The 26,026-nt window shown below is 49.5% G+C and overlaps 2 protein-coding genes across 4 annotated transcripts; both read left to right on the top strand.

Annotated features, from left to right (window-relative positions):
* Nucleotides 1–959: 959 nt before the first annotated feature.
* SET (SET nuclear proto-oncogene) lies at nt 960–7,542 on the top strand. Of its 3 annotated transcripts, none has more exons than XM_083374899.1 (8): nt 960–1,323; nt 2,435–2,492; nt 2,966–3,108; nt 3,470–3,573; nt 3,869–3,982; nt 4,768–4,938; nt 5,029–5,119; nt 6,178–7,542. In XM_083374899.1, the coding sequence occupies exons 1-8, from the start codon at nt 1,251–1,253 to the stop codon at nt 6,183–6,185; spliced, it is 762 nt and encodes a 253-aa protein (XP_083231025.1). In that variant the 5' UTR covers nt 960–1,250; the 3' UTR covers nt 6,186–7,542. The 3 variants fall into 3 exon arrangements, with proteins under 3 accessions (XP_083231025.1, XP_083231024.1, XP_083231023.1); XM_083374898.1 differs by having other exon boundaries at nt 5,029–5,134; XM_083374897.1 differs by having other exon boundaries at nt 961–1,323; nt 5,029–5,175.
* A 2,250-nt stretch (nt 7,543–9,792) lies between these two features.
* On the top strand, nt 9,793–25,865 carry PKN3 (protein kinase N3; the record flags this gene model as incomplete). The annotated part of the gene is made up of 23 exons (XM_083374885.1): nt 9,793–10,001; nt 10,162–10,408; nt 12,057–12,306; nt 12,522–12,673; nt 12,928–13,036; nt 13,718–13,872; nt 14,530–14,716; nt 16,277–16,462; nt 17,091–17,200; nt 17,622–17,765; nt 18,150–18,225; nt 18,542–18,725; nt 19,061–19,172; nt 19,554–19,606; nt 20,205–20,271; nt 20,736–20,827; nt 21,219–21,395; nt 21,956–22,018; nt 22,271–22,347; nt 22,455–22,597; nt 23,219–23,326; nt 23,426–23,506; nt 24,113–25,865. The coding sequence occupies 23 exons, from the start codon at nt 9,793–9,795 to the stop codon at nt 24,323–24,325; spliced, it is 3,195 nt and encodes a 1,064-aa protein (XP_083231011.1). The 3' UTR covers nt 24,326–25,865.
* Nucleotides 25,866–26,026: the final 161 nt, after the last annotated feature.

The following is a 26,026-nucleotide window of genomic DNA, read 5'->3' as shown; positions in this document are numbered from 1 at the left end:
TCCAGCATTCCCTTGCAGCCCCCAAGCACCTGGGGAAAAGGGGGGGGGCGGCTGCAGTTATGGGCATGCCTGAACGGCGTTGGGGGGTGGCACTTGCTCTGTAATTGCATCCCACCCAGTTTGGAAAGGAGCCTTTCTGCACCAGCGTGTTATTTGCAGGAAAGGTCGGAGGCGTGCAACATGTGCCATGCATGCAACAGCCCCAAAGCAACCTGAAGAGCCCCCCCGCCGCAACTCCCAGCGCAGGAAATTCCCGCGCGCAGCAGCCTTCGCCCGCGCATGCGCGCCCGCCACCCTACTTGCGCTGGCCCCCGCGGGCATCGGGACTAGATGGAGCCAGATCGCTTCGCCCATTCCCAGCCTCTGCGCTGCCTATTGTGACTCCCGGCCACCAATCCAGAGCGGGGAGGGGCGGGCTCTCCTCCCTCAGCTCCGCCCCTTCGCTCAGACATCTCCCGCTGGGGGGAAAAAAGGGAAGCGCGTTTCAAGGAGGGAGGGGGGAGAAGCCGCGCCACCGCGCTTGCGTAGAACGCTTTTCTTCTCGAGCAGGGCCATTTGACCTCTCTTTATTCCATTTCTCCCGGGAGGGGGGGAAAGCGCCCGTGGGCTTGCGCAGAAGGCCAACAGGCGGAGGGCGGGAACGAAGGAGCCGCGCTGACGTCTTTTTCTTTCTCCCTCTCTCTTTTTCTCTCCCTCTCTCAGCCGCGCATGCGGCTTGGCTCGGCTTCGTCCTTTCTCCTCCTGCCACCCGATTGGGGCGAGGGCTTACGGGCCCCGCACGCGCCTGCGCGCTCCCCCGCGGGCCTTCGCCCGCCGAGGAGAGGAGGCCGGCCGCGCGTGCGCAGCGCCCCCCTCGCCGTCGCCCAGCGTCCGGGAGGGGCCGCCTCTGCGCCTGCGCGTCTCGGGGGGCGGGAGAAGCGGCCGAGTCGGACCCTGCTCTGCGCAGTCGCCGTGCGCGCCTTCAGTCCGCTGGCGGCCGCGGGAGGGCGAGGAGAGAAAGCGCTTCTCCGCGCCTGCGCAGCGCTCGCCCCTCGCCTGGAGGAGCCTGAGGAGGAGGCGGCGGCGGCGGCGGCGGCGGCGGTCATCGCGTGAGGCGACCCGGGCTCGGCCACCCACCGCCGCCTCGGTCGAAGCGCGGCCTTGCGGGCGGAGCGCGGCCAGGAGCCGGCGAGCGAGAGCGCGGCGGCAGGAGCGCGGCGGCCGGGCCAGGCCGGTCTGAGGCGAGGCTCCGCGCGCCCTCCTCCCTCAACATGTCGGCGCCGGCGGCCAAAGTCACCAAGAAGGAGCTCAACTCCAACCACGACGGGGCCGACGAGATCTCCGGTAGGCGCGGGCGGGGCCGGCCGCCTCCCTCCCCTCCCTCCCTCCCTCGCCGCCCGCTTCCCTCCGCGCGGCCGCCATCTTCCCCGGAGGCGCGAACGGAGGAGGAGGAGGAGGAGGCCGGATGTGCGGCCTGGCCCGCCGATCGCTGCCTGGCGGGCTCGGGCCGCGGAGGAGGCCATCTTCGGCGCTCCTTTTGTCTGCCGCCCAGCGAGGCCCCGCCGGCCCCATGGCGCCGCTCCCTCCGCCCGCCCGCCCGCCCCCTTCGCCCATCGGGCCGCCATGATGGCCGCGCTCGCCGCATGGCCGGGGGCCGCGCTCTCCGGGGGCGCCACGTGCCGGACCCCCCCGCGCCCTCTCCCCCCCGCCAGGGGCGCCCGTGCCGGGGGGGGCTCGGCGGGTGGCTCGGCGGGGGGGGCGGAGGAGAGGGGCTATTTCTCCCTCCCAACCCCCCCCCGGAGGAGGAGGGGGCGCCTTCTGGCTGCCGGAGCTGCGGCTGCAGCGGATCGGGGGGGGGGCGCTCTGCGAACGGGGAAAACTTTGTTCGGGGGGGGAGGGGGCTTTTTCCCGCCATTCGATGCGGCTGCTTTTATGTTTGGGGCGGGGGCTTCTCCCGCGGGGCGGGGGCGGATGGACCGGAAGCAGAAGCGCGGGGCGGTCCTCGTTACGGCTCGCGGCACAGCCGGATGTTCTTCTGCCTTTGGCCTTCTCGCCCCCCCTAGGAGATTTCACCCTCCCGCCTTTTTATGCCAGGCCGGGGGCTCGCCTAAGCCTCCTGCCTCCCCCCCCCCGGCACAACAACCCCGCGAGGCGGGCTGGGCTTGGGAGGAAGGGACCGGTCCAGAGTCACATGGCCGGGTTGCTGGACCAAGGGAAGGGATGGAGCCCCTCAACAGACTCGTGGGCGGGGGCGGCACGTTTAAGCGCTTGCTCGGGAGGCGGGGGCTTCCCTTCCTGCAGGGGGTCAGATTTCAGCCGTCGTGAACACTTAGCGAAAGGTCTGGGGGCTCGACGCAATGTGTGATGTTTTCAAAACATTGCCTTGTCCCCAGTGTGATCCTTTTTGTAGGGACGTCAATAAACTTTTATTTCCCCTCCCCATCCCCCCCCCCAGACAAAGAGCAGCAGGAAGCGATTGAACATATTGATGAAGTACAGAATGAAATAGACAGGTAAACTATGCTTTTAAATCTGTTTTGTGGTTAGTTTGCCATCCTGTAAAATGATGGTATTGTAAATATTTTTTTTTGTTCGTAAGGAGATGGTTTTTAATATACAGAATTTCAGTGATTAAACCGTTTTTGCTTGGGAATTAGTTGAGAAAAGTCCCTTTTTTACAATGTAACACAATTTGCCTGTTTCAGTTTTCCTCCCACTGTTTTGAGGATTTGACATAAATTGTAACATTATTTCTGCAAAACAAGAGCTCTCATGCAGAACAGTTAAAACTATTTAATGCTCAAATTATTTCTTTTCTACCAAAGCCCCAAACAAAATCTCTTTGATAAATGTTACATTTTATGATGAAAGTGTGGATTTGGCATTTCACTATGTGAAAGGTTCCATATTGGGTTAAAACCTGCTTAGTACACCAGCTTTAAGTACCGTGCAAAGGTTTTCACATGTGTTTAAATCTTGTGTTCAGACTGAATGAACAAGCCAGTGAGGAAATTTTGAAAGTAGAACAGAAATACAACAAACTCCGCCAACCATTCTTCCAGAAAAGGTCAGAATTGATCGCCAAAATCCCCAACTTTTGGGTTACAACATTTGTCAACCACCCACAAGGTAAGCAAAGTTGTTTTATGCATTTTTATCTGGAAACGTCCAAAACAATTTCTTTTAAGTGACTTGTAATCTTTCATATCACATGCAAAATGAAAGTTTTAAAATGCAGAAGTCACTGAGTTAGTTTCTATTTTTTATTAGATTTTAGATTTCTTTAAATCCCTGCTTTATTTTTATAAATAAAGCAGTGGACATACCTCGTGTTGTTCCTCCTAATTTCCTGTTAAATTTTGGATCCTAGGACACTTAATATAGAAATTTAATAGGGAAGCGTACATTTGAGAGAGAAACAGATCTGATTAATGAGACAGTGGCTTCATACGAAACTATTTGTAACACAAATTTCATCTTCCCGCTTTAGTATCTGCACTTCTGGGAGAGGAAGATGAAGAAGCATTGCATTATTTGATCAGAGTTGAGGTGACGGAGTTTGAGGACATCAAATCAGGTTACAGAATAGATTTTGTAAGTACAGGTGTACGACACCGTCTTTACACTTCTTTTCAGGTGTGTGTGTGGGGGGGTTAATGCTGTTTGGAGTACATTTTCTACGTAGCATGTCTCAAAATATCCTCCAGAGGATGGGTTTACAACCCTTTTGAGGTGCTTGTTGGTGATGGGGGGGGTGGGTTGGAACAACCTGCACTTGAATTGTGCAAGGGAAACGTGTAAACTTAGTGTATGGATTATAAGCAATTTAGAAATCACTACACGCAATTTGTCAATTTCTTTGTTTCTATTTTTGTTCCTTTAAATGCAGTATTTTGATGAGAATCCCTATTTTGAAAACAAGATGCTCTCCAAAGAGTTTCATCTGAACGAAAGTGGAGACCCCTCATCCAAGTCCAGTGAAATCAAATGGAAATCTGGGAAGGTATTTTAACTCCATTAAGTATAAAATCACCATGTGTAATAGTAAAAAGAGGTTCACGAAAGCTGATGGCTTATAATAAAATGTGTAGAATTGGAAAAAGTGTTCCCAGGCACTCTTACTATCGTAGTACATCTGCTCTTGTAAGCAGGTCACTCTGGTTAGAATGTTGATTCAGGTTGCTAATGTAGCATTTCCTCTGGCTAGAATTGGGAGCAGGATAAGCCATTGGGGGTTGTTTCTTAAAGTTCTCGGCAGCATGTCAGGTTGAATCCCACCCTATAACATGAAAAGGAGGGTCTCAGTTGGAAGCCATGATCAGCCTGCTACAGGCCAATGGAAATGATAAGTGTGCAAAATTAAACTGGTTTGTCCTGAGACTGTTAAGCTTTATGCTGACTTCCTTTGGGGTCATTCAACCCTTTAACTTCATGATGAGAGAAATAACTTGCAGGTCATGTCTACCTGCAGTTGCTCCTTCCATAATGCTTGAATTGTAACTGGCTGCAATATTTGTAATTGTCGTAAACTATTCCCGGCACGAAGCTCTGTTTTCCTTCACAGTTATTGACTTCTGTGCTATGATAGATGGTCAAAGGAAGAGAGGCAGATGAACTCAACTTCCAAATTGTAGCAGAAACATCAAATGGATCTGCTGTGTTTGGGGGGGGAGTTACATAATTGCTAACTTTTTAATAACAAATCGAGTTGTAAATTGACACCCAAGCAGTTGTGACAGAAAACAGGTGGATGGGAGGATTAATCTTTCCCTGTTTTTTTGGACCAAGGACCTGACAAAACGCTCAAGCCAGACGCAGAACAAGGCCAGCAGAAAGAGGCAGCATGAAGAACCAGAGAGCTTCTTTACCTGGTTCACAGACCACTCTGATGCGGGCGCCGATGAACTGGGGGAGGTCATCAAGGACGACATCTGGCCAAATCCGCTGCAGTACTACTTGGTGAGCACCCGCCGGGGGGGAGGACCGGCTAGTTGCGCGGCTGTCTAAGGCTCAGGGGGCCCTTTGCTAACTCTGTTTGTGCCCAACAAGGTACCTGATATGGATGATGAAGAAGGTGAGGGAGAGGAGGATGACGACGACGACGAAGAGGAGGAAGGCTTGGAGGACATCGATGAGGAAGGTGATGAAGATGAGGGTGAGGAAGATGAAGATGATGATGAGGGAGAAGAAGGAGAGGTTAGAGCTCTAAGATTTCCCTCTTGGGATGGCAGTTAGTGACCTTGTGTTGCCCTGAACTTTAAGCTCAGAACAGAACTAGTCTTTGGAGATTCCATGAACGGAATACTTCACCGTAAACCACTGCTTTGGCTGATTCGGAGTTCGAATTCAGCCGCTGCTGTAGTTACAATTGCAATTTGTATAACTTGCATTCGTGTCGGCCAGCAGGAGACTTAATTTTTGCTGATAAATTCCCATGTAATTCAAAGCGTAGATACAGGATTGGCTTAGCACAATTAGCTTATTGATGGCACGTGAATTGATTTGGAAGGAAATGTTTCTTTTATTGCCATGAACTGATGTACTGCTACCATATAGGGGAGAAATGCCACTGGGCAAGTTGCATAAGCACCAGTTAATGGTTTTTCTCCTCTACGTGCGTGGTGTAACCTGCTATTTTACTTAGGTCATATTATGCTCCAGAGCCTGGCTGGAGAATTCTGGGAGTTGAAGTCCGCACATCTTTAAAGTTGCTGAGGTCAGGAAACCCTGCTGCACAGGACCTCCTTTTGTGCTTGGTCCAAAGGCGCTAAAAGGAGCATCTGTTTCATTTGCACAGCCAAAGCCCACTTCACCCTCTGCCTAAAAGGAACGCTGATTTTTCCTCTCGAAAATTGCCTCCGGTCAAAATAGAATAGTGGCGTTCGTTGGTTTTTTTTTTCTCTTAGTGGGTGGTGGTCCTTTCAAGTTCAGGTTCCTCTTTCGGTGTAATAATCTATTTCTCGGCAGCATAAAAGAACTTCAGACTAGGACCCGAGAGCCATTAATAGGGACACCGCTAAGCCTGCCTCGGTAACGAGATCCTTAGATTAAGTTTGTTCAAACTACCCTCTTAATTGTGTCCCTGGTTTGTCCCTGGGCCACAAGAGCGTAAAGCAAAGGAAACGTGACACGCAGGCGGTTTATTTAACCATTCCTTAACCAGCCATTTATTTGAAAGTGTTGATTTTCTTCCTACAGGAGGATGAAGGAGAAGATGACTGAACACTGACAGATTCCAACCACAGTCCAACCTCCTCTTCCCTCCACCACCACCAGTCCCTGGGAGCAAATGGCTGTCTTATTCCTTCCCCCCCCCTTCCGTTCCCCCCCTCTTGTGCTCGGTCGCATTGTCTTTTCTTTCCTTCTCTTCACCATGGTTCACAAATGATTTTGGAGAAAAATATCTTGAGCAGAATACAGTGGAAGAGAATCTCGACCCATTTTCCATTTTTTTAATCCCTGTTTTTGAAACGAAAAAAGAAAAAGAAGAAAAAAAACTGTCAGTGGCATCAGCGCACTGTGTTCTGTGGGGAAGAACGAGAAGCGTCTGCTCCTGCTGGAGGCTGCGGAGTGCTAGGCCCCCCTGTGTGGTAGTGCATAGAATCTAGCTTTTTCCTTCTTTCTCTGTATATTGGGTTCAGAGATTACACTGTCTCTCTTATGTGAATATGGACAGTTAGCATTTACCAACATGTATCTGTCTATTTCTCTTGTTTAAAAAAATGAAAAAAGCTAAAAAAAATGGGGGGGTTATAGACAGGGTAAGCAAGGGGTGGGTTTCAGATGTTGGGGTGGGTTAAATGGGCATTTTGACAACATGGCTTCTTCTCCTTTTGGCATGTTTAATCGTGATGTTTAACAAACATCTTTGCAGTTTAAGATGACACTTTAAAATGAAAAAAAAATTAATTAAATTCTCCTAATGATTACAGTTCAGCCCTTCCACGATGGGAGAATCAGCAAACCCCGTAGGATCTTATTTGGAATTTACATTCTCTACTGTAATTTCGTTCCTTGTTTTGGTTTTTATTTTCCAACTTTTTTTTTGTTTCACTGGAAAAAAGAAAGATGCTCAGTTTTAAACGTTAAAAAAGTGTACAAGTTGCTTTGTTACAATAAAACTTAATGTGTACACAAGGGGGCTAATAGTCTTCACTGAACAAAGCCTGCTTTGGACCCATCCCGATGAGTTCGGTGTTTCAGCATGCCACTAGAGCAAAATACATCACAAGGGACACAACGTTGGTTGTGCAAACAGTTGCAACCCGCTTCCCCTCATTCTGTCCAGGGCTGGTGGGGTCCAGGTTCAGGCTAAAAGTCATACCTTGCTTTTTATTCTTTATTTTTTCCTGTGAATTGTGACTGGCTGTTTCTCTGGGGTGGAAAAAACCTGGCAGCCCAGGAATAAACAAAGCTGAACTGGCTGGTTTTCCAAACATGGTTTTTGGGGAGATGAAGATGTTTGAGGTATCCTAGAGTGATGCTTTTTAAATTTTAATTCAATGTAGGAAAAATTGTGTAACTTCATCTGTTGATATCAATAAAGATCATCACTGGATTGGTCTTTTGGAGTGGCTTGAATTAAAAGCTTTGTTTCCCTTGGGAAATGTGGGCAGAGCTCACGGGGATTATGATGTTCCTCTTGAGCTTTTGTGCCACTGAGCAAATTTTTGAAGCGCTGTTATGTATGAAGTCGATAAAACTAAAATGCAGCTCTAATATAGTCGAGGCCAGCAAATTAGACTGCATTTGAGAAATTGGTAAAGTACCATATAAGTAAATCCCATCTATGATTTTGAAAGAGTCTCAAATAGCAAGCATTGCTTGCTAAAAAAAAAAGATACGACTTCTTGCACTGGTGCAGCCAAACTCAATTTTATTTTGGGTCTTTACAGCATCTTTTACTCAGAAAAAAAACCGTATTGAAATAATGGCTCTTCTGCCCTCTTAAGTAACTGCCTTCAAATATGCTTATTTTTAATCAGTTCTGAGATGAAACAAATTCAGGCTTCATTTCCAACAGTTTATTTATTTATTTATAAATTAATCAAATTAAGAGATCTCTCTGAATACAAGTTGGATATTGTTAGAATGTTTGCATTGCAAATTGGCACCCAGTGAGAACTCTTTTCTCCCAAAATTAAAATCGGGCGTACAAAGTGGATAGAAATCACACCAAAAACGTTTAAAAGTGGAAACGAAAGGCCCAAATTACAGCCACTTGTTTCATTAAAACGGAATACTAAGGCTGGAAGAGATTTTATTGCATACAATGTTGCTGAAAAATGTCCCTGTTATATAGTATACCATTGCAATGAAGAAATGTTTATTGGAATTTTTTTTATTTTTAATTCCATTTATATCCCGCCCTTCTCCGAAGACTCAGGGCGGCTTACAAGCTTAGCAGTCCTTATTTCTATTTATTTACATCCCATCTTTATTTTTGTAAATCACTTGAGGTTCGCCCCTATTTTACCCACAACATTGTGAAGTGGATACACAGAGTGACTGGCTCAAAGTCTGCCTGCATGTCAGGTCTTCCATCTTCCCTTTGCTGGCATCCTGCCATAAAACGAGCGAGGAACGAATTTGGGGAGGCAAAGGATGGGTTTGCGCAGCGGGGGAGGGAGACAAGCTGACAAGAAGCCGAGGTTTCAAACCGGAATAAGCCGGCCACCGTGAACACATGGCTTGGGAAGAGTGCTAGAGGCGCCGAGCATCAAAGCACTTCCCAAAACATCAAAATGGCCTACTATTGGACACCGAGGGACTGGTCAAGGGAGAGGGCCAGGAAAAAGGAGAGAAAGTTTAGCCTCTCCCCGGGAAATCTTCTGGGATCTTCGCTGCAACCACTCAACTTTACTAAAAGGATCAATCACTTCAAAAGGAGTCGAGGATCTTGTCTAAGTCGGGACTGACTTAGCTCTGCAATAACAACCCAGAGATGCACAAAGCACAAGATACCTGCACAAGAAAGCACCGTGGAGGAGATGGAGGCTTGAGGGGAGGAGGCCAGGCCGAGACTCCAAAGGAGAGCAGAGAGGCCCAGCTGCCACCACCGGCATGGGCCGCCCTACCAAGGAGGAGAGTGCGGACCAGCAGATTTGGGGGTGACATTCAGCAGAGAACCAAAGCGGCTGGTGTCCTGCCTGACCCATGTGTGGGTCTACAGGATGGGGCTGGCCTACCGACAGAAGGGCTCAAGGTGCAAAGTGTGACCCTGATGCTAGAAGGGAGTGCCGCAAAGTGGATGGTAGCCCTCCACAACGGCGATGCCCCGGAGCTGCGCAACTTCACTTGGTTCACAGCAGCCCTCCAGAAGAGATCCGAAGACCCCCTCGTGGACCAGAAAGCCAAAACAAGAATTAAAGCCATAACGCCAGGCCGGGGACCCGTGGCTGCCTACACATAAGAGTTCCGTGGTTTGGTGTGCAGGTTAACTGACTGGCCACAGGATTTGCTGATAGACCTTCCAAGGTGGGCTGAATGGCGACGTCTACAACATTAAATCTCCCGGGGCACCCCACACACCCTCCATGCGTGCTGTGTCCTAGCCGAAGAAGTTGAAATTGACCCGGCCCGGTCACTGCAGATGGCGGAGATCCATCGTGGCAGAGAAGAGAGAAACTCTGAAACAAGGGGGACAGGATCAACGGGCACAGGGCTGCTCCACCAGGTGCTTCAAAGGTGGGGAAAGGGCGCCAAGCAGCCGACTGCCGAGCATCGTCCCCGACGCAAAAGACCCACAAAGAAGATGGAGAGAGACAGGCCTGAAGGGAGTCCTGGCCGCTGAGTTCCCTCCATCACCTGGCAATGGCGGAGGAACTCCCACCACCCAGCCCAGAGAGCGACAGCCAGGATGGCCCATGGTCAGCCGCCCAGGATACCTGCAGCCCTCCCAAGAGGGCCAGTGGTGCCTTCCTTGGGGCGAAAGGAGACCCCGATCGCCCCCTTGGACTTGGGCTGGACCCGGTCTTTGCTCAGCCCTGGCCACTAGTCCTGGGGAGAGATCTGACAATCCCGTCTGTAAGGAACTCATGGAAAGCATTTTGCCCACCACATTCTGAACGATTTGGGGGGGGGGGGGGGCTGGAGGCCCAGGCCTCTGAAGAAGGGGGCCAGGAAGAGAAAGACGGGGGGGGACCTGAGAGCAGTCCTGCGATGTTTGAGGGGCTGCCCCAGAGAAGAGGAGGGGCTCGACCTCCCCTCCAAAGCGCGCCACGCGGGCGAGGCAGCCTCGGGGAAAGCGCGGCGCCTCCTCGGGGGCTCCCCGGGCTCCGGCCGGGTGGGAGAGCCAGCAGAGGGCGCGAGATGCGCGCCGCGTTTCCTCGGCGGGGCCGGGCCAAGTTTGAAAAAGTTCCCCGCCGGGGCTGGACGGGCTGCGGCGGCGGCGGCGGGGCTGGCGATGGCGGCCGGGCGGATCCAACAGGTGAGCGCGCAGGAGGCGCCGCGCCGCGCAGGTGCGCCTTTGCAAAGCGACCTCCCGGCCTGCGCCTTCTGGCCGGCCGGGACTGCTGCCTCCCGGTCGTGGGGAGACTGGCAGAGGGGTGGGGGAGTTTCATTCCGACGCTCAACGCGCGTGTTGGCTGCCTGGCTGGGGGGAGAATCCGTGACTCTGGACTGGCTTGTTTGGGCTGCCCTGGGCTTCTGCAGGGGAGGGAGTCTGCAATCTGCCTTGAATGCCTGGTGGTGTGAATGTGGCCCCTTCTGCGGTCCTTCTCTTTCCAAAGACGCCTGCCCAGCTCAAGCAACGGGATGTAGACGAATGGGGTGCCCAGGCTTTTGGACAAGGAACCCGTTTCTGCTGCTGGTTTCCCTGCCGCTTTTGGCCCGGGGGGGGGGGCGGCTCTCCTCTGTTGTGTGGAGCAGAAGCCAGTTGTGTTAGGCTAGGCAGGGAATTGTGGTTTAGATGGGCAGGGGAGATAGACATCCTCAGGCGTTGGGAAGGCAACAGTGGTGCCCGTTGTTTAATGTTTCTCAATCTCTGCAGCTTTAAGATGGGGAGACAGAATTCCCCAGCCAGCACAGCCCCCCCCCCCCGCCCCATATCTTAAAGTTGCAGAGACTGAGAGACAGTGTACAAGTAAGTAGTCCTTGACTTACAATCACAGTGGACTCCAAAATTCCCGTTGCTAAGTAAGACAGTTAAGGGAATTTCCCCCCATTTTACAACCTTTCTTGCCACAGTTGTTAAGTGAATCACTGCAGTTGTGAACTGAATCACACGGTCGTTAAGTGAATCCAGCTTCTCCCACCGACTGCCCTCCCCACAATCACCCTCCCACCCCCTTCACCCTTGGTGAACCTGAAGCCAAGCTGCGTTTCCTCCGAAATCCGGCCTGTTTCCTCCCTGGGCGAGACTTTCCTGCACCCGCCAATGTTTATCCAATTTCCAGGAGTTGTTTGTTTAGAGACGGGAAACCTTCCCAGATTTCCGGCTGGGCTGTTTCTGCTGTGGACATCACATTTCCACACACTTGCACCCACCCCTTCGCTAAATGAATGGTTGTAAATTGAGGACTATCTACAGTCGCACTCGGCTTTAGTAACTTTAGCAGATGCCTTCACTTTTTTTTCTGACAAAGATTTCTTAAGACCAAAGTGCTTTGCTGATTTCTTTCAGGACTCTCTGACTTCTGACTGCTATGCTAAGATTTCTCATTCAAGATCTAAAAGGGAGTTGTAATACTCCATTCATCCTTTGGGGAGAGGGGCAGTTAAGTCGTGGCCCAAGTTGCCTTTTGCCACCTTACAGCCCTTCCTCTCGATTTGTGTTTTTGCACTTTAAGATTTGTGTTTGTGTTTCGATTTGTTTGTCTGCCTTATACATTTTGTGTTTCGAGTCATACTTTTGCCTCTTAAATGTTATATGTGTGTTTCTATTCATGTTTCCATCATTTAAGTTTTGGCTTTGCTTTGATTTCTCTTGCTGCATTTTATTTATCTCTTTATTAGTCATATTTAAATCATCACCCACCTTATGCAAAGTCGCTCTAGTCTAGGTGGCGTACCACAATTCAATAAAGTTTCAAGTTGTTTATTTGTGTTTTGATTTCTTTTTCTGCAACTGGCTGAAGGTCCCTGATCAAGCAGGGATCCAACAGAAGCTGGAGTCCGAAAAGGAATCGGTCCGCCGGGCCATTCAGAAAGAGCTGAAAATCAAGGAAGGAGCTGAGAATTTGCGGAAGGCGACCAAGGACAAGAAGAATCTGGCCCACGTGGAGATGGCGCTGAAGTCGTCCATCCAGAGGTTGGAACAGTTGCATTGCCAGCTCCAAACACTCCAGACACGGATTGTTACTGGGGAGAGAAACAGTGGCCAAGCAGGTGGGATGTGGAAGTGTTTGTGCCTGGGGAATTCTGGGAGTTAAAGTCCATGCCTCCTAAAGAATGCCAGCTGGAGGGTTCTGGGAGTTGACGTCCATGCCTCTTAAAGCAGTGCAGGCTGGGGAATTCCGGAAGTTCAGAATCTCTGTGTGGTCTCCCAGCCGGTGGCTGCGGTTTAGTCGCCTCTTATTGACTGGCCTTTGCGTCCTCCCCAGATGCGAAAGGGCCACCCGATCTCAAGCTCTGTGGAAAAGATCCCAACCACGTTTCAAAAAGGCTGGAAGCATTGAAGAAACAGCTTCACATAGAGCTGAAAGTGAAGCAGGGAGCTGAGAACATGATCCAGGTCTATTCCGGTACAGCGAAGGTGAGTTGCGTACCATTTGCCCTTGAGCAGGGGGTTGGACTAGAAGACCTCCAAGGTCCCTTCCAACTCTCTTATTCTGTAAAGTTCCAGTCACAGAGTCCGGTGCCAATTTAGTGCTGACCGTTACTCGACTAGATTCTCGGGTACGGGCCTGAGCAATAAATCAGCTGAACTGGAACTTCAAGTACGATCCTGATTTTGCGCACCTGATGCTCTGGATGTTCCTCACCTGGGAACCTCTCTTCCCTCTCCAGGAGCGGAAACTCCTGGCCGCTGCTCAGCAAACTTTTCAGGACAGCAAGACCAAAGTCGAGCTGATCCGGATGGAGATGCTGAAGCTCTCTCAGGCGACGGGCGCTCCAGGTAACCCCCTCAGCCACACAGGGTGGTCCCTCGGCCCAAACTACGACCAAAGGTTTCGTTTAGTTTCTTTCTGCAGTCCTTTACAATCATCTCCTTTTGTAAGGCAGGTTCGTTTCATCTCTGTCTATAACTGAAACTCTTCCAGCCATGGGCAGGGTTGGTGACTTTTATTTCTCCAGAGAAGGTATAAATTGATACTAAAAGTACTCTAGCCTACTTGTTAAACTGCATGTGGCTAAGTCACAAAATGCAGGCTGTTGACAGATGTTTCTCCCTTACCTGCTACAAAGATAAGGCAGAGGTTGGAGCACAGCTGTCTTCCGGGACTTGTTTTTACTTCCTGGTCTAATCTAAATCCCTGGAATTTCTTGGTGGCCTCCTACCCATTCCTAACTAGACCCAAATCTCCTTTAGTTTTGAACCCAGAGCAAGGTGGACAACCGTGGCAGGCAGTCCTTGATTTATGGCTGCAATGGAGTTTGACCATCGTGGTTGTTAATTTATTGTTAGGGCTAAATTAATTTAATCTTACTTTTAACTCTTGTATGTAGTACTTTTATTGCCCTGTACACCGCCTTGAGTCCTTCGGGAGAAGGGCGGTATAGAAATTCAATAAAAATAATAATAATAATAGTAACAGTTGTACAATGGAACAGTGATTGCCCCCTTCTGCCTCTGCAGGGGTGGGAGGCAGGGCCCCCCTCTTACTTCTGGAGCTGCGTCTTGAAGAACTGAGGCATCGCCTGCGCATTGAAGCGGCGGTGGCCGAGGGAGCCAAAAACGTGGTGAAGATCCTCAGCGGACGGCGGGTGCAAGACCGGAAGATGATGGCAGAGGTAAGAGCGGCTTTGCGTTCGTAGCAAACAGATTCTGCAACCAGAGTCTCTAGTCTCTGTGGAGGGTGGAGCCTGCAATTAATTCAAGGGGTCTTCCTGGGCCCGGTATGTTGGATTATAATTCCCAGGACCTCCCCCAGCAAAGAAGAGCACTACAATTGCAGCACTGTAAGTAACCTCTGGAAACGGCTGGGTTAAGGAAAAATCCACTGGGTCTCATACTTGAATTATCCGCGTTGAATTTTGCACGTCAAAATTGCTCATAACTTGCACTCGGGGTGTCCCCAAGGACACCTCTGTGTAATTTTCTCTGACCACACCACTGTGCCAGCCTGTGACGTCCATCTGTTCAGTTTTCCAGTCTAGCCAATTTCCTTGGAATTTCTAGTTGGCCCTCCCATCAAATTACGTTTTGACTCCAGGCGGCTTACCAAAACAATATTTTTTTTAAAAAAAATAAAAATAAAACACTTTTTTTTAAAAAAAAATACAGTATTTAGGGCTGGAGAAAGTTCCAAGGCAGCTAGCTGGAGGAAAGGTTTTGAAATACTTTATTTATTTATCTATCTATGTCTGCAATAAATATTTCCAGTCCTTTTGTAGTTCAAACTTCCTTTTTCCCTCCCGTTCCTCTCTCTCCTTTACGGTGTGCTCTAGGCACAGGCCTGTCTGCAGGAATCCTCCCAAAAGATCAGTCTGTTCCGACTGGCACTTGAGCACCTTCTCAGCCAACTTTCTCCAGATCACCCGAAACGGGGGCTGATCAAGCAAGAATTGACAGACACCTTCTCCTTTGGCGTCCAGCCGTTGTCCCCGACTTTGATCAAGCCCCCGGCTCTCACCGGTACCTTTATTCTGTTCACTTTATTTCAGTATTCGCGTGTGTCTTTCCATTCGGCGTATTCAAACCCTGATATACACGGCAGGATGCAATTAGCAGACTGGAAGGGAGGAAACGCTTCTGAATGAGAGGAAGCGTTGATCCGGAGTTTCGTGAATGGAAAAAACCCAGCCAGAATGAAATCTTAACTTTCATTTGATGAACAAAACTCTGGATATTTTAAAAAGAAACGAAGACGTTCCCTTCGTTTCCCGACTTTCCAGCAGCTATAAAGATACAAATGCAAACGTACGGATTTGCCAATGCTAATTAAAGCCACTGCATCAAATCCATTAAATATGATTTTCTGTTTTAGCCTGTCTGCATGCAAATCAAAAGAAAATAAAAATTATGCAATCATAGATTACTGGAAGCAAAGAATACCGTACAGATTTTATTGTTATTTAATTTCTTTTACTTTCCCTTTTTCATCCATTTACCTTTCCTTTTCCTTTCTTTTTCCTTTCCTTCCCTTCAAATTCTCCTCTCCCTTTCTCCTTTTCCCCCCTTTTCCTTTCATCAATTTCCTACACCGCTCCTCACCTGAAGTGACTCTGGCCAGCATTATTACATGAAAGTTCCTACATTTTAGACTTAACAGCAATTGTTTTACAAAAACAAGGAATGTCCTTTTGTGATAAGGAAAATGTTGTGGTGTTTTTAAACAGATTAACTATGTTTAGTAAAATAACAAAGTTATCTCACTTATCCTTAGAGGCTGTGTGTTTATGTGTAAACACTAAGTTAAATGGCAACAAAGCTGCAAACAAGTTGTGCCAATTTCCACTAAAATTTCAAAGCACTCCAAATAAACAGAAGCCTGTTTTCTGAGTATTGTAGCTGGATCAAATTAGTCAAAGAACCAACATCTCTGTTTAATCCCAGAGAGATAAAATCCTAATTTCTTTTAGATCTAATGGCTAATCCACGCTGGATTTTCCATTCTGAATTTATTCTGGTAAATGATTTGAATAATCACAGCAATCCCACTGAGCTGTAATTTTCTTGCCCTTGTTAAAATTCCTCTTGGGTCTTTAAGTAATGGGGTAAAATAAGTTAATGCACAGGGAATTATTTTGGTGGATTTTAAGGTTCTGCCTGGCGGCATCATTTTCCATACCTGCAGAGATGCCATGGAAAGTTACTTGATAGCTGGTCTCACAGAAAAGCAGGGACTGACTTTTTCTCCAGAGCACCAGAGGGCAGGACAAGAAATAAGGTGGGGGGGGGGGGGAGAGAGAAGCAGCCTAGAACTAAGGAGAAACTTTCTGAGAGTGAGAACAATTAACCAGTGGAACAGCTCGTCTCCAGAAGGGGTGGGCGCTCCGGCACTGGAGGTCTTCAAAAAGAGACGGGGCAACCATTTGAGGGGAACAGTATAAGGTCTCCTGCCTCGAGCAGGCGGTTGGACCAGAAGGCCTCCGAGCTGCCTTCCAGTCCTAGGCCTCTATATTCTACAAACTTGCATTGCATCTCTTTTGCGACAGTTGTTCACACTTTGTGCTTCTTCTCTTTGGCTTGCAGGTGGCCTTCAAGTCCGTTTGGTGGGCTGTGAAGACCTCTTGGAGAAGATCCCAGGCCGTTCCTGTGTGGCCACCTCCGTGCCTGTTTACACCAGCCCTGGGGACCTCTTGGCCCGCACATGGGCTGGCGTCAACCTCCCCGGCCGGGGGGCTGCTGGGAAGCTCCTTCGCCAGGAGGAACTCAGCCGTGAGTGTTGGTGATCCTCCGTACAGCAGATAGAGCGGAATCAGGTCTATTATCCAAACAAAAGTGGTCGGGAACCACTCGGTAATGGGGTAAAAATATACCCTGATGCCCGTCATCTGTTATTCTGATTTTATTTTAAAGCGGCGCTGAATGCTTTTAGGCTCCTGAATGAAGTCAACACACAGGCTGTCCTTGGCTTATGATCAGAGTTGAGCCCAAAATTTCTGTTGCTAAGCAGAAATGAGTTTTGTCCCATTTTATGATCCTTCTTGTCACAGTTGTTAAGTGAAGCACTGCGGTTGTGAAGTTAGCAACACCTTGTTAAGTAAATCTGTCTTCCCCTCTTGATTTTGCTTGTCAGAGGGTGGCAAAAAGGGTTCACGCGACCCCATACAAACATACCAGTGTCCGAATTCTGATCGTGGGAATGCTGCAACAGCCAGGTGGAAACTGCTGACAAGTCACTTTTTTCAGTACCGTTGTAACTACTTCAAGCGGTCATTAAATAAATGCCAGTGGTCGCTAAGGGAGGACTGCTTGTACTGTTAGGGGACTGGGCATAGTCTCTTCCCAAGGAGACCCCCAAAGACCCAATGTCACCCCTGCTTCTTCTTTCTTTCATTGGCAGGAGACGTCCTTGCCGTTCTCAAGGTCGACAACAAAGTTGTGGGTCAGACAAACTGGGGGCCGGTCGGCCAGCAAGCCTGGAACCAGTCTTTTGCTGTCGAGTTGGAACGCGTAAGTGTGCATCCTCACACCTTCAGAGTGCTCACTTGCCACAGGAAGAAACCGCAATCCACTCTGGAGCAAACACAGAGTATCTATATGAGTAGTCCTTGACGTATGACTGACACCAACATTTCCATTGCTAAGCAAGACCGTTGTTAAGTCACACGTTGTTAAGTGTTAAGGTAGCTGTGGTTGCAAGTTGAGGATGAGGTGAATTTGTCCCTGAATGGGGGAGGCTGGCTCAGCATTGCCCTGCAGTCCTGAGGACTAGCAACCGACGTCCCCAGCCAACCCCAGATGGGTAGTCACCGGCCACCGTCACTGCAGCGAGCACGTCCGGTGCCTGGTGAGAAACCGGTGCCGCAATCAGGGCGTCAGAGAACGGATCCTTTTCTGAGCAATGCTGATCTCTCTCCCCTTCGCCCTGCAGTCTCGGGAGCTGGAGGTCTCCGTTTATTGGCATGACTGGCGCCAGCTCTGCGGGGTGACATTTGTGCGCCTGGACGGCTTCCTCGACAACTCCAGCCACAACCTGGCTGTTCCTCTCGAACCCCGGGGGAGGCTCTTTGTAGAGGTAAGGGCAGCTCTCTTCTTACAGGTGGCCCTCGGCTCAAACCACCGTTCGTTTAGCGACTGTTCAAAGTTACAGCTGACTTAGAATCGGTCCTCAGACGTACAACCATTGCAGTCCCCCCCAAGATAGCCTGATCAAAATTTGTGTGCTTGGCAAATGGCATGTATTTACGATGGTCATGGCCTCCTGGGATCATGTGATTGCCATTTGTGATCTTCCAGCTGGCTTCTGACAAAACTGGGGGGGGGAAACTTGCTTCACTTAACAATCGTGATTCACATAAGAACGGCAGTGATTTGCTCAATAATTGTGGCCACGTGATTGTAAAATCAAGCACGATTGGGCCTCCCTAATTTACAGCCATTTTTATCCCTTCCTGCATAGGTGACGTTCAGCCAGCCAGTCGTTGAGACCCACGCCAAGCTGCAACGCCAGAAGCGCATTTTCCCTAAACAGAAAGGTAAGAGAAATTCATCACAAAAAATCGATGCCAATATTTTCCCCTGCGTTAAGAATTCCCGTCACATCGCCAGTGACCACCGTGGTGGTGCTGGACAGCTGAACAGCTCTTAGGACCCAGGACGTCCGGTCGTCCGGTCCGTCCTGCTTGAGGCAGGAGACTTTATACTTCATTGTCCATCCAAACTCAAATTGAGTTTTGAGGAGAAATGCTGGACATCCAAAATCAAAGGCGAGCTGGGTGGTGGCCAGCCACCAGGAAGAGCTTCCCAGACCCATCAGCTGAGCATCGCTGGCTTTGGTGTCCTTCCCTGCAGGGAAAGAGTTCCTCCGAGCTTCTCAGATGAACGTCAACATTGCCACCTGGGGACGCCTGATGATGAGCCTGCTGCCCCCTTGCAGTTCCCTCAGCGCTTCCAGCCCCCCTTTCCGGGGGTCTCTGCATCCAGATGTTGGCTCTGCAGCTGCTGCTGAGGACAGCACGGGGCCCTGGGCGCCCAGGTGAGCCAGCGCTGGAATCCAGCTCATTCAATCCATTGGTTGGGGATCTAGGAATGGAATACAAGCGGGTCCCTTGTTGAATTGGCTCGGGAAGGTTGCCAGCGGTGATCACGTGATCACGACGCAGCTTTCCCTAAATGCAAGCCGGTTGCCCAAATTCTGATTGTGTGATCCTGGATGGCTGTAAGTGCGAGGACCCCATCGTAAGTCACTTTTCAGTGTAACTTTGAATGGTCACTAAACAAACAGTTGTAAATTGAGACTGCCTGTGCTAGGTGGGTGAGGCTGGCTGAGTTTGCAGATGTTGCAAAAAGAGCCTCTCTTCCCAAACACAGCCCGTCCCCTCCGGAGAGGCTGACCTGGGGAGACCAGCCGCCCGCTAAGCCGCCTCGCCTCTATCTGCCTCTCTCGTGCAAGGAACCCGTCGCGCCTCCCACAGACCTGGGGGTAAGATCTGGCCTGGCCTATTCTCTCCTTTGCTCCTCCCGTTTGTGCTTCTCTTGGGGAAGTTGTAGATTCCCGGTGCCTAAAGGTATCATTGGTCGGTTGCTTGCTTTTTATTTTATTTCTTTATTTGTATCCCGCTTTTATTATTTTTATAAATAATTCAAGGCGACGAACATATCTAATCAACCTTCCCCCTCCTATTTTCCCCACGACAACAACCCTGTGAGGTGGGCTGGGCCGAGAGCGAGAGGGACTGGCCCAAGGTCACCCAGCCGGCTTTCGTGTCCAACGCAGAACTAGAACTCACCATCTCTGGCTGATTGGCCCAAAGTTCGTTGGTCACCCAGTGGTCTCCACTCCTCCCCTGTGTTCTATTTTTAGAAGGCTCCCCTCCTCCATGGAAAAACGGGCAACTTGCAACAAACCGTCATCAGGTACGAACCAGGGACCGAGAGGCATTAGCCAGCTTGGCTGCGTTTTCGGCAGGTGCCTTAAACGCCCTTTGCTGCAGTTGGCACCTTCCGGCTGGGTGGGGGTAGGAATGACGGATACAGGCAGTCCTCGACTTACGATGACAATTGAGCCCGTTTCTATTGCTAAGTTGAGTGAGTTCTTACCCCATTTTACAACCTTTCTTCCCACGGTTGTTAAGGGAATCACTGCAGTTGTTAAGTCAGTAACAGGATTGTGGGGTGAATCCAGCTCCCCTCGTTGAGTTTGCTCGTCAGACGGTCGCAAAAAGGGATCACGTGACACCCCCTGGGATGCTGCGACCGTCATAAATATGAGCCTGTTGCCAGGCGTCTGAACTTTTATCCCGTGACCGCGAGGATGATGCAGTGGTTGTTAAATGTGAAAAATGACCATATCGTTTTTTCGGTACCGTTGTCACTTTGAACAGACACTAAACAAAGAGTTCTGAGTCGAGAACTACCTGTGGTGTAATGTGCCACATCAGACACGACAACCTTTCAATCTGAAGCAGCTTCGGGACTTTCTGGATGCTTTAAATGCTTTTCTTCTCTTTCCCAGGAAAACGGCCCTGCAGCTGGAAGACTTCTGTTGCGTGGCGGTGCTTGGCAGAGGCCATTTCGGAAAGGTAGCGTGTGTTGTGTGTTTGCGTGTAAACCCACAACAGTGTGGTAAAGACATCCCGGGTTGGTACACCCCTGCAATATCTCTGAAGTGGGAATTTGGGAAAGCGACATGAAACTTGGCTCCCGTCTGCATGAACGCCGTATCGGCTGTTCCAGCCACCCAACTGCCCTTGTTCCGAATGAACAACACGCAGAGCAGTTTCCATGAGGGTTTCAGGACCCTGGGGTGGAAATGGCCTTAGGTCGCTGGTCAGAAGGTGTGTCCGGCCTTCCAAAGCAGGCGAGACAGGAAAGTGTCGCTAAATGAATGCTTTTAAGTCAAGGACTGCCTGCACAGCGAGCAGACAGGAACGGATGTGACACATTTATTCATTTTTTAAAAATGATTCAGTCGTTTCAGCCGTCGTGGGGGGAAACTGCTTTCGGCTCTGGCCTGTTCCCAAAAGGTTTGGATCCTTATTTCTAGGTCTTGCTCGCCCGTCACAAGGCCACCAAGAAGCTCTTTGCCATCAAAGCCCTGAAGAAGCAGGAAATCATTAGCCGGGATGACCTGGAGAGGTGAAGATGGCTTGCTTTGTAAGACTTGCATGTTGTTTTTACTCCAGGAGGGGAACACCGGGTGCTCCTCCCAGCAACCTTGTCAGCCAGACGAAGAAGACGACTGGCAGAAAGTTTGCGAGGCCGATGGTAGACACTCTTGTGAATTTATACACTGTCTGTCTCACTCACTGGACTCCGAGCAGTATGCAAAACACAGAAAAATGCAAAACATGCCAAAAAAATTTAGACAAATAACAAATCATTAAAAAAATTAATACCCATTTTAGATAAGGCGCTAGTCCTCGTGAAAATGAAAGAAAGGAGAAAGTAAAGGAGAAAATATACTTCCAGGAAAAAAAGGATATCTTTATTGTCTCTTGATGTTTCCTTGAAATTTTATCTCTGGCAGCTTGTATTGTGAGAAACGTATTTTTGAAGTCGTCAATTCTTCCGGCCATCCCTTCCTGGTCAACATGTTTGCCTGTTTCCAGACATCCAGTCACGTGTGTTTCCTGATGGATTATGCCCCTGGCGGAGACCTCATGATGCACATCAGCTTCCACAATTTCTCTGAAGATACTGCTCGGTGAGTGGATGAAAAATACAGAATGTAGAATAACAGAGTCGGAAGGGACCTTGGATGTCATCTAGTCCAGCCCTTTGCTCAAGCAGGAGGCTTTATTCCATCCCAGTCAAACGGTTGTAGTCCTTGACTTACGATCACAATAGCAACTGGAAAATTCATCATTAAGTGTTACAGTCTTTAAATCAGGCATCCCATGACTGCATCCAATTGTAGGATCTTTTCTTTTGCCACGGTCGTTAAGAGAGGCATCGTGTGGCTGCTAATTTCAACCTTCCCTCCTGACTTCCCCATTGGCTGCTTCTCAAAAGCTGGCTGTAAAGGTCTCAGGTGACGGTCATGTGAGCCAGGGCACATGTGAGACCTGAATCACAGCCCTGATTGTGGGGATACCACCATGGTTCTAAGTGTGAGGACAAGGCATAAGTAAATTTTTTCAGTGTTGGTGTTAACTCCAGATACTTGCTAAGTGCCCAGTCCTAAGTAGAGGACTACCTGTGTACCCTCAATGCTGCTGCTGTGGTGTTTGATCTTCTTCCCTTCCCCATTCAATCCTTCCAAAGGTTCTACTCGGCCTGCGTTGTCTTAGGACTTCAGTTCTTGCACGAGAAAGCCATTATTTACAGGTAAGACACCTGAAACGCAAGGATAGAATTGCTGGCTTTCCTGCCAACGGCAGGACTAGAACTCACCGTCTCCTGCTGATTGGCCCAAAGTCACCTAGCTGGCTTTCGTGCCAAAGGTGGTACTAGAACTCACCGTCACCTGGTTTCTACACCAGCACCTCAACCGCTGCACCAAACTGGCTCCCTGCCCTGTTAATAACGGGCTTCCCTTTCTCCTCTCCACCTCCATTTTCTCTGCCGCTGCTCCTGCAGGGACCTCAAAATGGATAACCTGCTCCTGGACGCTGAAGGGTTTGTGAAGATCGGGGATTTTGGGCTTTGCAAGGAAGGTGAGAAAGAAGAAACAGCTTTGCTTGGTGGGGGGAAAGTGGGAGAGCTGTGTGTATTTGCAATCTGTTGACAGGTTTCCTCGCCTCCTCTTTATCCCGCATCCCAGGTGTAGGTTTCGGAGACCGGACCAGCACCTTCTGCGGCACCCCGGAGTTCCTGGCTCCGGAAATTCTGACGGATCCGTCCTACACCCGGGCAGTGGACTGGTGGGGGCTCGGCGTGCTTATTTTTGAGATGCTGGTGGGAGAGGTGAGCACAATTTCTTCTTGAAAACCTCCAGTCTTGGAGCACCCACAACTTCTGGAGGCAAGCTGTTCCACCGGTTAATTGTTCTCACTGTTAGGAAATTCCTCCTTAGTTCCAGGCTGCCTGAGCGGTGGGTTGGACTAGAAGACCTCCAAGCTCCCTTCCAACTTTATTATTACTATTATTATTATGCAATCAGGCAGTTAAAAAGCATAGAAAGACAATGTTAAAAAAAGAAGTTAATTAAAATTAAAAATACATAGCACCCAGGCAGAGAAACAATCAGTGTGTCCACGTCAAGACATACTTCCCTCTCCTAACACCCCCCCCCACCTCCACCAAGGCTGATAGCCCAATTAGGTCTTCTGAAGCATCAAGAGAGATGGAGCTCAACTACTCATTAAAACTAATTATTTTAAACTAATCAACCAGGGCTTCTTGGTTGAATTCCTCTTTGACAAGAGCTGGTGACTTTGGGCCACTCAACATCTCTCTGTCCAGCCTACCTTACAGGGTTGTTGTGTGGAGAGGAGGCTGTTTTGAACACAAACACACACACACACCCTTGGAAAAGGTAGGACAGAAAGCCGAGGATTAAACCATTCCAAATTCTGTCCTTCCAAGTCTCCGTTCCCCGGTGACAACGAAGAGGAGATGTTTGACAGCATCATCAGCGAAGAAGTTCGTTTCCCGCGATTCCTCTCCGAGACCAGCATTTCGCTTATGCACAAGGTAGCGTCCTGAATTCACGGCGGGGGTCCCACAGCAAAGTTTTGGTGCTGGATTGGAACCCAGTCCTGATTTTTCCTTCTTGTTTTTTTTCTTCACCAGCTTCTCCAAAAGTGTCCCGAGCGACGTCTCGGAGCGGGAGCCAGAGACGCCGAAGAGATTCAAACTCACCCTTTTTTCAAGGTATGGAGATCCCTCCGCGTCTGCCATCCGGTAACCCCCTTCGGCGATCCATTTTCTTCCCTTTCCGATCTCTTGAATCAACACTTAAGTTGAGCACCCGAAAGGAGCAAGAAACGGAAGAAAGGCAGTGCAAGAGATTTTAAAGAAAGGAAGAAAAAGACCTCAGTTTAGTCTTTCTCCATAATTTAAGCGTTTTGCCTTTGTTTTTAAAAATCGCCTCTTCTTCTGGACCCCTTCCGTTCTCCCCTGTATTTCTCTCTCTTTTTTCTCTCTCTCTCTCTCTCAGCCCCCTTCCTGTTCTTTGATGTATTTATGTACAAACTTTATACGGATGTACGGAGTCTTTTAAGGAGAGACTGGACAACCATCTGTCTGGAATGGTTTGGCTCTCCTGCTTGAGTGTGTGTGTGTGTGGGGGGGGGGGGTTGGACTAGAAGGTTCCTTCCAACTCTTGTCTTATTTCTCTTGCAACGGGATCCTTCTTCCCTCCCTAACAGCGTTTCTCAACCTCAGCCACAGGCAGAGACAGAGGATACCTAACAGAGTTGGGGAAGGTGACTTCTGTTTCTCTCTCTTTCTCTCTCTCTCTCTCTTCCCACCCCCCAGGAGATGGATTGGGATGCCCTTTTTTCCCGGAATCTCAAACCACCCTCGGTGCCCATCCTAAAAAGTGCCACTGACGTCGGCAACTTTGACAAGGAGTTCACGTCTCAAAAGCCAGTCCTCACGCCTCCCCCGGACGCCCCGCCTCTCTCTGTCGAGGAACAAGCCCAGTTTAAGGATTTTGACTTCCTATCCCAACACTTCCTGAATGTCTGAAGGTAGGCCTGATCCCTGCCCTGCTGCTCAAGATCCTCCCCCCTCGGTTGCTGCTCAAGGGAGGCTTTAACCGATCACGGTTTGGGGGAACCAACATTTCCAAGCACTATTTTTTTTTACGTTTTTTTCCAGGCAAAATTTTTTAATCCCCTGAATCTGACCCCAGGGAGCATCGAGGTCAGTGTCCATCAGCTTCCCCCTAATTCCGAATTGTTGAGGAAGGGGCCAGTTTATAGAGATTTTATGTCGGATACTTGTGAGTCTTGAAAAGAAATGGTGACTCTATTTACAGCCTTCTGGAAGGCTGATAAAGCTGAGCATGCAAAAGTCAATCCTGCAATTGGGGATTTGCTCTGAAACTCCATGAAGCCCCCCCCCCCCGAGGTTTTGCTGTAGGATCCAGTGGACGAACAAACCAGCTCTCCATACCAGGACCGTTTTGGTTGGTCTCAAGACAGGATGGAGCATCCCAGAACACTCCAGATCGTTTATGAGGAAATGTTTCAGCTACAGCCAGATGAAGGAAGGAACCTGGGTTTTTGCTTTAGAAATGCAGGGTGTAATTTACACTATGTAGGTCTTTCTCAGGCGTGGCAACTTTAAGATAGGTGGATTTCAAGTCCCAGAATTCCCCAGCCAGCTTTGGGAATTCTGGGAGTTGAAGTCCACAAGTCTTAAAATGGCCAGGTTTAGAGAGCCCTGACTTAAAGAGGATGAAGAATTTGACCCACTCTGATCTCTTGGTCCCGCCTGCAGCCTCCAGCCCTGCAGAGGGGAAATTGGCTCCCAGCTGTTGCTTCCCACAGCTGGAAAGTCTGCACATCTGGCCAAGCTGTCTCTATCCATGTCGGGCCTCTGGTTAGGCGGGAAGCAGAATTATCGACAGGCGGATTGCATGCTCTGGCTGGCACTGATTGGCATGGGATTTGAACTCTCTCCTCCCGCGGACGACTGCAGGAGATGCCCAGCGTTGGCTGCGAACAAAACAGGCCTCTGTTCTTGCCGTGGCTTTGGAAACAAAGCGAGTCTTTTTCCTTGTTCCCGAACTCATCCCAGGGCACAATGTCTCTCTTTCAAGATGCCCAGGCCTTCAAGCCTCAGCTGCCTCAGTTTCCCCGTCTGTTTCGCCTCCCGAGATGTCATGGGGTGCAGATTGGAGGGGGGGGGGCAGAAGAGAGAAGGCGGGAAGTTCAACGCCAGATGTGTCTCGCCTTTCGGTCGCCCACTGTGACCGAATTAATTTAAAATTAAACTCGTTTCAATAAGAAAGAAGAGCGTGTTTTTTCTAAGACAGGGATATCCTGCTAGCCTAGTTGAGCCTCTGCAAGAGGCAGGAAAGTTTTAATCTTTTCCGTTGCAAAGCCACGTCCTGGGCCACCTGGTATCTCCGGTCCTGCTGTGGATGATAGGAACCGTAGTATAAGACCCCCGGGAGTTATGTCGTGAGGCCAAAGATCCCCGTGTGAGTTTGGTACGACAGAAATGATTTCACAATTGGCACCAAATTTCCGTGGCTGAACAACAACGCCGGTCGTTCTGGGAGCCAGGGTTTTTTTTAAGCCCATTGTTTGTCGCTCTATAGGTCGTAAGTTTGAGAACCGGTCATAAGTGACTCTTTAACTTCTAACAGTCGTTAAAGGAATGGTTTTAAGCCGAGGGACTTGCCTGCCCACTGGCAAAAAGAAGCGGAAGACATATTGT

Source organism: Vipera ursinii (genome assembly GCF_947247035.1).
Source record: "Vipera ursinii genome assembly, chromosome: 16".
NCBI classification, from domain to species: domain Eukaryota; kingdom Metazoa; phylum Chordata; class Lepidosauria; order Squamata; family Viperidae; genus Vipera; species Vipera ursinii.
This window is presented reverse-complemented; position numbering and strand designations above follow the sequence as displayed.

What these genes read in the sequence shown, in the direction of transcription:
- SET (XM_083374897.1), top strand. Translation starts at nt 1,251, where the DNA reads ATGTCGGCGCCGGCGGCCAAAGTCACCAAGAAGGAGCTCAACTCCAAC. An exon ending in ATCCGCTGCAGTACTACTTG is followed by an intron (nt 4,939 to 5,028) that starts GTGAGCACCCGC and finishes GTGCCCAACAAG; the next exon opens with GTACCTGATATGGATGATGA. An exon ending in ATGAGGGAGAAGAAGGAGAG is followed by an intron (nt 5,176 to 6,177) that starts GTTAGAGCTCTA and finishes TTCTTCCTACAG; the next exon opens with GAGGATGAAGGAGAAGATGA.